Source organism: Marmota marmota, unplaced genomic scaffold (genome assembly GCF_001458135.2).
Source record: "Marmota marmota marmota unplaced genomic scaffold, marMar, whole genome shotgun sequence".
NCBI lineage: Eukaryota > Metazoa > Chordata > Mammalia > Rodentia > Sciuridae > Marmota > Marmota marmota.
The window spans coordinates 8,616,327-8,627,365 of record NW_026000185.1 but is presented as its reverse complement, the minus strand read 5'-3'; the positions used below and the strand labels follow the sequence as shown (position 1 = coordinate 8,627,365).

Here is an 11,039-nt window from a genome sequence, read left to right as displayed (position 1 = left end):
TGGGCGGTGGGCCTTCCTGGCGGCAACTTTGGGGGCGCGTGGGGACCTCCTGGCGTTGCCCCGGCCTGACTCCAGCGGGGGTGGGGGCTTGATTCCCAGCGACCAGCAAGGGGAAGGAAGCCCAGGGTCGCGCGCGTGTGAAGTCAGGGAGGCACGGGTCTCTCCCCTAGGTGGGGCTCGGGCTCCAGAGAACCCTAGTCTGGAGGCTCCATGGGTGGGGGCTAGAGCATTATGGGAAGGGCCCAGAGGTAGGCACCCACTGGAGGGCCCCGGGGCCACCACTCTAGCAGTAGTCCCAGCCCCGTGGTTCCCCACTTGGGGTCATCATTCCTCCACGTTTGGCCTCGGAGTCAGGGAGGGCCCCTGGATGGACATCTGGCCAGAAGCAAATTGGCGCCCCAAGGATGCCCCTTGGCCAGGTGCCTTGGGAGCCTCCTCCAGCCACCAGGGCTCTTGTGGGAGAGGCAGGTGGGATGCTGCCTGTGCCCTGGGAGCCCTCACTGCTCTCCCTGGTTCACCCTCCCTCTGAGCTCCACCACCTGCCTCCTTCCTAGTCCTTTGGGCAGTGGGAGGCACAGCTGGCCAGGTGGGGGTGCTCCAGCAGGGTGCTCCAGTGCCAGGGTCAGCTGGGGGCAGCACCTCATATGCCTTCTCCAACTCCCAGTTCTCCTGGCTGACAAGGAGGGGGGGCCAACACCACTGGAGGAGGCACTGGACGATGCTGTGCCAGAGTACCAGGCACCTGGGAAGAAGAGCGCCCTGGAGATCCGGCAGCTGGACCCTGAGGACGAGAGCCTCACCCAGTACAAGAGAGCACTGCTGGGAACTCTGCCACCTGTAGTGGGTATGGGCTTGGAACCTGGGCCTAGAGGGCTGTGCCTGGGTGGGGAGCAGCAGGGCATGCTATGGACATTGCTCCTCCTCAGATCCCAGCCTGCCTAACGTGCAGGTGACCAGGCTGACGCTGATTTCGGAGCAAGCTCCAGGGCCCATCACCATGGACCTCACAGGTAATGCCTCTGCAGACCACCACCATTTGTCTCTGGAGCAGAGACCTCTTAGGACCCTTGTTCCCCATCCCAAGTCCCTGGGCCCATCCTGAAACCCTGAGGGCACCACACCCCACGTGGGGCTCCTGAGGCAGGATGAGCCTGCCCTGGAGTTAGAGCTTACCTGCCATTTCCCTCCCAGGGGACCTGGCTGCGCTGAAAAGCCAGGCGTTCATCCTGAAGGAGGGTGTTGATTACCAGGTGAAGGTTACCTTCAAGGTGAGGGCAGCTGCGGTGGGGGGCACCGGCCGGCCAGTGCCCTGGCCCCAGAGGAACCTTTAACGCCGTCTGTCCCACAGGTCAACAAGGACATCGTCAGTGGCCTCAAATGTGTGCACCACACCTTCCGCAGGGGCCTGCGCGGTGAGGGCAGTGTGGAGGGCCGGGTGGGGGTGAGGTGGGGCAGGTGGAGGGCAGCCCTGACACCCTGTCCCTCTCTCAGTGGACAGGGCTGTCTACATGGTAGGCAGTTATGGCCCCAGGGCTCAGGAGTACGAGTTCGTGACTCCAGTGGAGGAGGCTCCGAGGGGCGCACTGGTGCGGGGACCCTACGTTGTCAGGTCCCTTTTCACAGACGACGACAAGACAGCCCACCTGTCCTGGGAGTGGGGCCTCCGTGTCTGCCAGGACTGGAAGGGCTGAATCCTGGCTCTGGCCCTTGTTCCCACCTCTGTCCACTGCTGCAAGGGACCCCAAGCTTTCCCTGGCCCCTGGTCAGTGACCAGACCCTGCCCTCTCTCCGTCCTGCATCCCGCCTGGCGCTGTGCCCCATTAAATGTCGTCTCGCTGCCCGCCGTGTGGCCTCTTTATGCCTCCCCCTCCCTCAAGGGGGTGCTCTCAAGCTTTATCGTCCCTGAGAAAGGGCCCAGGTGCTACGTGTCGATTGCTGCTTGGTCCCCAGTCCCCTTATCTACCCCAACCTCCGGGGCCCGGCACTGCCATGGACGGCCAGCTTCTGCCTGTGCTGCTGCTGTTCCTGCTGGGGGCCTCAGGCCTACAGGGACAGGGACAGGGACCTGAGAGACCCTCAGAGGATCTCCTGGAGGATACCCCTGGGGAGGAGGTCCCCAAGGAGGATGGGGTCTTGGTGTTGAACCACCGCACCCTGGGTCTGGCCCTGCAGGAGTACCCAGCCCTGCTGGTGGAGTTCTGTGAGTGTTTGGGCCAGTGTGTGGGGGGCCACAGGGACTACCCAGGGTCTCCAGCCCCAGCCCTGTGGACTGGGGGATCTTCCCAGAGGCACTGTGCCCAGCACTCCAGGCTTCCTAGGAGCACCCTAGGGCAGGGAGCTCTGGGATGGAGTGTGGAGGGGTGGTGGTTATGCGGGGAGGCCCAGGGGACATGAGAACACCCTGTTTGGCCATCTGTGCCCTCAGGCTGACGTCCTGCCCCATGGCCACTTCTCCAAGCTGCTGGTGGAGGGTCTTTCTGCAGGCTCTCTACAGAAGCATGGGGATCTGGGTCTGTGGACACCCTAGTAAATAAATGTCAAATCCGTCCTCGCGGCAGCCTCAGGAGGCAGCCATGTGTGTCCCAGGAACCCCAGCCACACCTTGTTGTCCCTTGTGCCTCAAACTTGGGGGCCTGGAGAATCTGACTCCTGATCTCAGCCCGGCCATGGCCCAGGCTTGTGTGGGGCCTAAGGAGAGTGTGCACAGCACACCCCTGCTCCCTCGGGATCTGCGGGGAGGGGTTGTGGCTGTGCAGGCCTGGCACTCATGGCCTCATCCCCCAGTCGCCCCGTGGTGTGGGCACTGCAAGGCGCTGGCCCCTGAGTACAGCAAGGCGGCTGCCTTGCTAGCAGCTGAGTCGGTCACAGCCACGCTAGCCAAGGTGGATGGGCCTGCGGAGCGGGAACTGACGGAGGAGTTTGGTGTGACAGGGTACCCCACGCTCAAGTTCTTCCGTGATGGGAATCGGACGCACCCCGAGGAGTACACAGGTGTGGGGTAGACACAGCCTGGGGTGGGGTGGGCTGGGGCCTGCCTAGACTGAGGGCACACTCCACAGGCCCCAGGGAGGCCAAGGGCATCGTTGAGTGGCTAAAGCGGCGGGTGGGGTCCAGTGCCACCCGGCTGGAGGATGAAGAGGGTGCACAGGCACTGATGGATGCCGGGGACGTGGTTGTCATCGGCTTCTTCCAGGTAGGCTGGGCTGGGGGCCAGGCCACGGGGGCAGCAGTAGTGGTACCTGCCAGCCTCACAAGAGCTGGGCCTGTAGGACTTGGAGGATGAGGATGTGGCCACCTTCCTGGCCCTGGCCCGCGATGCCCTGGACATGACATTTGGCTTCACTGACCAGCCAAAGCTGTTTCAGAAGTTTGGCCTCACCAAGGACACCGTGGTCCTCTTCAAGAAGGTGAGGTGCGCTGAGGCAGGGGTCAGGGCTAGGGCTATGGCCCTAGCTGACCCTCCTGGTGTCTAGTTTGATGAAGGACGGGCCGACTTCCCAGTGGATGAGGAGCTGGGTCTGGACCTGGGGGACCTGTCCCGCTTCCTCATCACACACAGCATGCTCCTGGTGACGGAGTTCAGCCACCAGGTGAGCTCAGCTGCCTGGGGGTGCAGAGCTGGCTGGATGGGCCCTGGGAGTCACAGGAAACCATTCCACAGACCTCCCGGAGGATCTTCGGCGCCAGGATCCTCAACCATCTGCTGCTGTTTGTCAACCAGACGCTGGCTTCACATAGGGAGCTCCTGGAGGGCTTCCGGGAGGCGGCTCCCCCACTCAGGGGGCAGGTACTGGGGGAGCAGGAGGAAGGGGTGACATGGTGGCAAGATGCCCAGCATGGACTCTCTGCTGGCAGGTGCTGTTTGTGGTGGTGGACGTGGATGCCAGCAATGACCACGTACTGCAGTACTTTGGTCTCAAGGCTGAGGAGGCCCCCACCCTGCGCTTGGTTAACATTGAGACCACTAAGAAGTATGCACCCCCTGGCGGGGGGCCTATCACCTCAGCCTCCGTGGCAGCCTTCTGCCAGATGGTCTTCAGTGGGAAACTCAAGGTGAGCTGGCTAGCGCCACAGGGTGGGGCAGGGAGGGCACAACCACTCCTGGGGTCCTTCCCCACACAACACCAGAGCTCCTGGCGTGGCCCACAGCCCTACCTGCTAAGCCAAGAGGTCCCCCCTGACTGGGACCAGCGGCCCGTCAAGACCCTTGTGGGCAAGAATTTTGAGCAGGTGGCTTTCGACGAAACCAAGAATGTCTTTGTCAAGTTCTGTGAGTACTGAGGCTGGTGGGTGGGTGGGTGGGTATGCGGGGACCCAGCTAACCAAGTATGACACCTCACAGATGCCCCATGGTGCAGCCACTGTAAGGAGATGGCCCCGGCCTGGGAGGCACTAGCTGAGAAGTACAGGGACCACGAAGACATCATCATTGCTGAGCTGGACGCTACGGCTAATGAGCTGGAGGCCTTCACTGTGTCTGGCTTCCCCAGGCTCCTGTACTTCCCTGCAGGGCGGGATCGGAAGGTGAGGAGCTAGGGCTGGGGCTGGGGCAGCCAGGCCTGGCTCCAGGCTGACGCTGGTGGGCTGTAGCAGGAAGTGCCTTTAGCTTCCCACTCCTCCCCAGATGATGGAATACAAGGGCAACAGGGACCTGGAGAGCTTTTCCAAGTTCCTGGACAGTGGGGGTGAGCTGCCAGCAGAGGCACCCACAGCCCCCTTCCAGGTATGCACCCCATCCAGGGTTCTAAGCCCTGGGCAGGTCACCTCCAGGCGGGGCTGGCAGGACTCGGGGTGGGCCAAGGGCAGAGCTGAGCTGGGCCTCTGTGACCCTTTCTAGGAGCCACTAGCCAATTCCAGTGTGGGGCCCCGGGAGGAGCTGTAGCCACCACATCACTGCCAACTGCAAGTGGCAGGTGATCCTGGCTGGAGAAGCTGTGCTCCGTGAATAAAGAGCTTTGCTCCTGGACTGAGTGTGTGGTTCCTGGCAAGGCTGGCAGCACGGCCGTGGCCAGCCTCAGCCTCCTGGGCCCGCTGCACCGTGTGAGGCCTTTCTGCAGCCATTGCCTGCAGTGCCCCCCTCCACCATGACCTTCACTGATGGGTCTGAGGATGGCAGGGCTCAGCTGGGCCCATCAGCTGTAGTCAGTCACTCCACAGACAAGGCAGCTCCAAAAACTTTTATTTCATTACTATCCAAGTACCTTGAAAAGATCATTGTACAAGTCATTGCATGGAAAACAGCTGGGTCAGCCCCCTGCTGGCCCTGGCCTGAGAAATGTACATATTTACATGGGCCCTTAGAAAGGAGGGTCCCCACCCGCTGAGCTGGCAGCCAGAGACAGGCCCCAAGGTGCTCATTGCGGGATTCACACAGTGACAGGCGAGAGAGGGCATGTTGAAGGCACTCAGTGACAAGTACAATCTGCAGGGGCCCCTGCACCCAGCCTGGGCCTGACCGGGTGCTGGGGCAAGTCCAGGGGGAGCAGTGACACTGGCGTTTGGGACCAGTGAGGCCTGCGGGTTTGCGAGGTGGGCAGCAGGGGCTGCTGGGGTCTCCTGCAGCTCCAGGCAGGTAGCCTGGCTCGGGGACTCTGCTATTGCTGTGGTGGGCCTCCCTCTCCTGGGCAGGACAGACCAGCCTTGGGACTGCTCTGAGGTACCAAGGGCACTGCTGGGCACTCCCTGCGACCCCAGGCTCCGAAGCTGTGCTGTGCTGGCCTCATGTCAGTCTACCTTCTCCACCTTGCCGATGATCTTCTCCTCAAAGATGGGCAGGACAGCCGCGTCCTCTCGAACCTCCTCAAACACCACCCCGCAGTCGAACTCGTCGCTCACCTTTTTGAAGTAGTACCTGGGGATGGGGCCGCAGCCAGTGAGAGGGGTTTCTCCTAGAGCCCACAAGTTGCGTCCACCTGTGGCCATATGGTGCAGTGACCACTGTGGTGCTGCCAGCTCCCTGCCTGCTGGGAAGTGTCCATAGCCCTTGGGAGCCGTGGCCTGGCCCAGGTGCTGTGATGAGGAGCAGGTGGGCGTGGAGAGCTGGGCTCCTCCCGTAGCCACTCGGTGACAGAGACTGACCTGGCAGCCTCCACCAGACTCTGAGGTTGGCTTTCAGGGCCCTCTCCACCCTCTGCCCTTCTCAGGAATCCAGAGGCCTCAGCAGGGAGGAGCTGAATTGTGAGGCTGGAGCCCAGGTCAGCCCAGCACATACACCGACCTGTTTGGGCCTGTTCCCCCACCTTTAGACACAGGCCTGATGCTACCCACTCCCCCACCCGCCCAGTGTGGGGCAGCAGGCAACACCCAGGACTGGGAGCAGTAGGCTGAGGGTGCAGACGAGGGCAGGAGGAGGTGGGAAAGCAGCTCTTCCTGCACAGTGGCACCTCACTAAGGCCCCAGGTCCTCTTCTTACCTGTAGCTGCCCTTCTTGGTCAGCAAGTCCTTGAACTGGCCCAGGGTGACTGTGCGGCCCCGCACCAGGGTCCGGTAGGGAATGGGCTCCCCGCAAAAGTAGTAGGCCACAACGATGCTGTCGCAGGGCTGGGCACTTCCACTGCCCGCCCTCCGCTGTGCCCTCGTCCTACAGGAGAGAGTAGCAGCTACTGGGACTGCTGGTGCCTGCTCAGGGGAGCTGGGGCCCTTGCTCAGCAGCTCCACACCTGCAAAGACCCTGCCCACATGGAAGTCACCCTGGCCAGTCCTCACTGGCCTACCAGGACAGGTCCTGCTGCCTGGTGGGAGGTAGTGCCCACCCGCCACATGAAGTAGGCACGTGGCTTCTTGCTGTAGCCAGGCAGAGCACTTGCTGTCCCCACAACCAGGTGGCCACCTGCTAGTACCCGACTAATACCTAAGTTCTGAAGCTCTTGAACAGGGCAATCAGACCTCAAAGCAAAAGTCCCCACTGGCTATAGCTGGCCAAACCTCCAGGGCCGATGAGGCCAATACAACATCCTGCCCAGAAGGAGGTGGGCCCTTTTCTTGGCAGGTGCCACACAGCTGCAAGATCTGGGAAGGCAGGTCACGACCCTGTGCTCCCAGAAGCTGCCCAGGCACAACAGGGCCTGGCCTTGGGTCCCTGAGCTGGGCACACCAGAAGCTTCCAGAGCCAATCTCATGGCAGGAAGGCAACAATGGGCACTTGTCTCCCTGCCCCCAGGTGAACGGGCCACCTTGGCAGTGTAACTCTTTTGCACACCAAGCTCCCAGGCACCTGCGTTTCTAGACCTTCCCTCAGTACTGAACTCTCAGAGCTCACGGAAGCCATTAGAGAAGTGCCACCCCAATGGACATGCTTCTCCAGGGACAGAAGGAGCAGGTGAGGAGTGCTCTGGAGCGGGGGCTCTGCAGTCCCTTGTTTACACAGTAGATCCCATCCTTATGCCCCTCTTTGGGGTGAGCCCCCTATGCCTGCCTGGAGCAGGAACCAGGAAGGGAGAGGTCAGCCATGTCCATGTGCAGCAGGGCAGGTCCTCATTCCTGGCTCTGGCCAGTCACACTGTCCATGAACCACACCAAGTGAGCCCTGTCTAAAGCCCCTGGTACCATTTCAAGGGACATGGCTGCGACCCCACACACCCTAGCCTGGGCACAGGCAAGCCCAAAGTAGGAGGTAGTGCTTGTATGGACAGGCCACAGGCCCAGACGCACCCTGGCCTTCCGGCCTGTCTCCACAGGGTAGCAGTGACTTCCTAGACAGGGATGGGAGGAAAGGTGGGAGCTGGTGCCCCCTTCTCCAGAACTGCCTCAGACATGGTGCCTGGACTCATGCCCAGAACAGCTGCTTGACCTGGCGGGGGTGTGCCAGACTGGCTGGGGTAGGTGGCAGTGGAGGACCCTCCAGGCACACGTACTCTGTCTCGGAGAGCTCCAAGTCCGACACGGCTGGCACCACGCTCAGCACAGGTGTGCACGCTGGCCTGACGCAGGTGCGTCCCCGCTGCATAACCGCCTGCACATACCTAGAGAACAACCCGCGTCACTGGGGAGGGGACCACGGCCAGCACTGCCAGACAGAAGGGCAAGGGGAGGGGGAATGTGCTTGTGGGAGGTGGAGGGGACGCCATACCAGGGCGCCTGACTGTTGGGTCTGGAGCACCACGTTTGAAGAGATGCGAGGGCTGGACAGCATTGTAGAGCTGGGCACTCACCCAGGGGTGCCAGCCCCAGGTTTCTGAGTTCTGAGTTGAGACATGACTTGGGAGCACTGATCAGGGAGTTAAAGCTATGCTTCATCCTTAGGGACGACCCTCTGTGCTGCAGAGCCCACCTGCAGCCTCCCCTGAAGCGCAGGGGCCCTACTCGGCAATCTGGAGCCCCTGGGGATCCATGGTCCTATGAGGGAGACCTGTCCTGGGGTCACAGTGCCCTTCTGCAGGGCCCCATGTCTGAATAGGCTGCTGAACTGCCCTGAGAACGATTTCCACCCTGACCAGCCTGGGCAGGGCCCGCAAGGCCCAAGGCCACGTCCTTCTCTGCTTTGTTCCGTATATCTAGCTGCTTGCAAAAAGCCCATCCCCTGGACAGACAGATAAACCCAGCAATTCCAGGGTTATCCCTACACCTGGAGTTGCTGGAGCCACCAGATGGAACCATGGCATGGGAACTGCACCCCAAAATGCACAGCAGAGGCAGCTCCTGCAGATCAGCTGATGTCCCAGGCCAGGAGAACACCACAGCAGGTGTCTTCCCAGAGTACCCCACCCAGACTGGGGCAGGCTCCAGCCAGACATGCATAGGATCTCAGCACCAAGAGGGAACGTCCCTACACAGAGGAGGAGTGAAGAAGGCTAACAGCAATGTGGCTGGCTGCCCCTTCGGTTCAGGTGACTGTCACCCTGGCTCTCAAGTGGGTGCAGGCTCAGAGCCTGTTACAGGTCTTTGGAGCCCGTCAGTGGCAGGGCAGTGTCACCTGACACCAGTGTAGCAGATGGGCTGGAAGCCTGCTGAACCCAGCCTTATCCTCTAGGCAGCCCAGAATAGGGCAGCCCCACAGCTGGGAGGATCCAAGATGCTCAGTGAAGGGCCAGTAACTTCTGAGGGAAACAGAGGCCTCTGTGACCATGGCCCAGGACCTGGTGAGGGACACATCTCTACGTATCACAGAGACCTGACCCACTGGGAATTCCAGCCAAAGGGTCAGAAGCGTATTCTCGCCTGGAGAGAAAATGCTGCTGCCCTAGAGAGGAAATGCTGCCTCAAGGGGCAGGCAGCAGGTGTGGCGCTTGGGCCTCAGTGCTGGCTGCAGTCCTGCCCACCACAGAGCCCAGATTACCCAGCAGCTGACGGTCACCTGTCCCTGCTGAGTTGGGGATCTGTGGCCTCCACCAGAACAGGTGCCAGAGAACACGCTGGCTCTCCTCCCCAAGCGGCAGTGGCGACATTCAGTATCCCACCTAGACCCACAGCAGGGCCACCTGCAGCCTCAGCAGAGGGGCAGCAGGCTGTCTGATCCAGTGCCTGCACCCACCTCTGCTTGGAGGGCAGCTTGCTGGCTCTCTCCTCCTCTTCCAGACGCCTGCGGGCCTCCTCCAGCTGGGTCAAGGGGTTGGGGGCCGGGTTGGGAGGCATCGTGGGGTCTTGAATGAAGAGATGTGAGGGCTGGACAGCATTTCGGAGCTGGGCACTCACCCAGGGGTGCACAGCCCCAGGGCGCTCGACGGACAAGGGCCTGGAGCTCTCGTGAACCTGCTGCTTCCTCGCTCCCGAAGACCTTGGGGAGCAAGGACAAGCATGGCAGTCCCAGTGCACTGGGCGGGAGCAGCTGAGGCCTGAAGCCGGCTTCAGGGGCTGGTGAGCTCCTAGCACTCAGTAGGTACATTTCTGTCTCGTGGGTTTTTCAACTTCATTTTTAGCAGCTTTACTGAGATGTGAACCATATACAATATATGCAAACTCTTTAAAACCATACACCATATACTATACATACTATTGTTAATTAAAAAGAAATTATTTATGGTGCATGCCTGAAATTCCAGCTGCTCAGGAGACAGAGGCAAGAGGATGGCAAGTTTGAGTCCAGTCTCACCAAATTAGCAAGGCCCTAAGCAACATACAGAGACCCTGTCTCAAAAAAAAAAAAAAAAAATTAAAAAAGGGTTGGGGGATATAGCCCAGTGGTTAAACCCCTGGATTTAATGCCCAGTACTAAAAATTTAAAGAGTAAAAATAAAAATAAGTTTTCAGGACTGGGCACATATAGCTCAGTGGTAGAGCACTTGCTTAGCACACGTAAGGCCTTGGGTTCAACCCTTAGCACCACCACCACCAAAAAAAAAAAAAAAAAAAGAAATGTCCATGGTGGAAAACCTGGAATATACAGGAAATTAAAAGAAAAACTAAATAATTCACAATACCCTAATTTATAAATAGCCACTCTCAGTACATACACATCCCCTTACCCACTAAAAGCACATAACATAGCTGGCCTGAAGGTACACATGTAGTTTTCCCTGATTTTCCCACTTAATAATTACAGCCTTCCCTTCACTGTGCCCTGAGAATGTGTTCTCCATCCACAACACCCCACCAATGAACCCCTTGAACAGTCAGCAGAGACACAGAAGTCTCTGGGCCATGGGGGAGACATCAGAGAGGGCTATCCCCTCAGGCAGGGGCACCTCAAGACAGGGCCAGGGCACCCAGCCCTAGCTCACTTGCCTCCATGGCACTCACCAGGAGCAGCCCACACTGAAGGTAGCCCCCTACCCCAAGGGCTATCCATGCACACTATCTCTTCAACCACAGAAACTGCCTTTCTTGAGGAAATGTTTGGGACACAGCCCACCATCCTTTGTAAAAACCATTGGAGGGAAACCAGAAGCCCACCCACACCCTAGCCTGAGCTGGGCAGGGCTCCCTGAAACCCTGGGGACAGGCTCTGTGGCCCCAAACAAATAAAGGGAGTGGACAGTTGCCTCCCCTGACAATCCCAAGCCCCACTGGCAGATAGGGCTCCCATTACTCTCTCCAAGTCCTCAAGAGGGTGGTCTGTGCTGGCCAGGTGTGGGCTGACACCTCTCTGTGGCATTGGACACACA

General features: G+C 60.0%; 3 protein-coding genes across 8 annotated transcripts in view; 2 read left to right on the top strand and 1 right to left on the bottom strand.

The window, feature by feature from the left end:
- The window catches only part of Arhgdig (Rho GDP dissociation inhibitor gamma), a 3,284-nt gene extending 1,441 nt beyond the window's left edge, over positions 1-1,843 (top strand). Inside the window, exons 2-6 of the mRNA XM_048789506.1 lie at positions 665-844; positions 927-1,010; positions 1,192-1,268; positions 1,349-1,412; positions 1,492-1,843. Of these exons, the coding sequence (XP_048645463.1) occupies positions 665-844; positions 927-1,010; positions 1,192-1,268; positions 1,349-1,412; positions 1,492-1,691 (605 nt within the window). The 3' untranslated portion in view covers positions 1,692-1,843. The remainder of the gene's footprint in view (positions 1-664; positions 845-926; positions 1,011-1,191; positions 1,269-1,348; positions 1,413-1,491) is intronic.
- On the top strand, positions 1,825-4,966 carry Pdia2 (protein disulfide isomerase family A member 2). Of its 4 annotated transcripts, none has more exons than XM_048789500.1 (11): positions 1,825-2,200; positions 2,932-2,991; positions 3,060-3,193; positions 3,270-3,407; positions 3,474-3,590; positions 3,662-3,787; positions 3,856-4,053; positions 4,150-4,270; positions 4,343-4,524; positions 4,607-4,723; positions 4,838-4,966. In XM_048789500.1, the coding sequence occupies exons 1-11, from the start codon at positions 1,825-1,827 to the stop codon at positions 4,880-4,882; spliced, it is 1,614 nt and encodes a 537-aa protein (XP_048645457.1). In that variant the 3' UTR covers positions 4,883-4,966. The 4 variants fall into 4 exon arrangements, with proteins under 4 accessions (XP_048645457.1, XP_048645456.1, XP_048645455.1 ...); XM_048789499.1 differs by having other exon boundaries at positions 2,785-2,991; positions 4,252-4,270; XM_048789498.1 differs by having other exon boundaries at positions 2,785-2,991.
- Positions 4,967-5,162: 196 nt separating this feature from the next.
- Axin1 (axin 1) overlaps positions 5,163-11,039 on the bottom strand; it is a 33,547-nt gene continuing 27,670 nt past the window's right edge. For 2 of the 3 annotated variants that reach the window (XM_015491047.2, XM_048789497.1), the window contains 4 exons: positions 9,470-9,712; positions 7,854-7,961; positions 6,413-6,580; positions 5,163-5,851 (listed from right to left, as the gene is read on the bottom strand). In XM_015491047.2, the coding sequence (XP_015346533.1) occupies positions 5,725-5,851; positions 6,413-6,580; positions 7,854-7,961; positions 9,470-9,712 (646 nt within the window). In that variant the 3' untranslated portion in view covers positions 5,163-5,724. The remainder of the gene's footprint in view (positions 5,852-6,412; positions 6,581-7,853; positions 7,962-9,469; positions 9,713-11,039) is intronic. The other variant, XM_015491048.2, reaches the window with a different exon arrangement.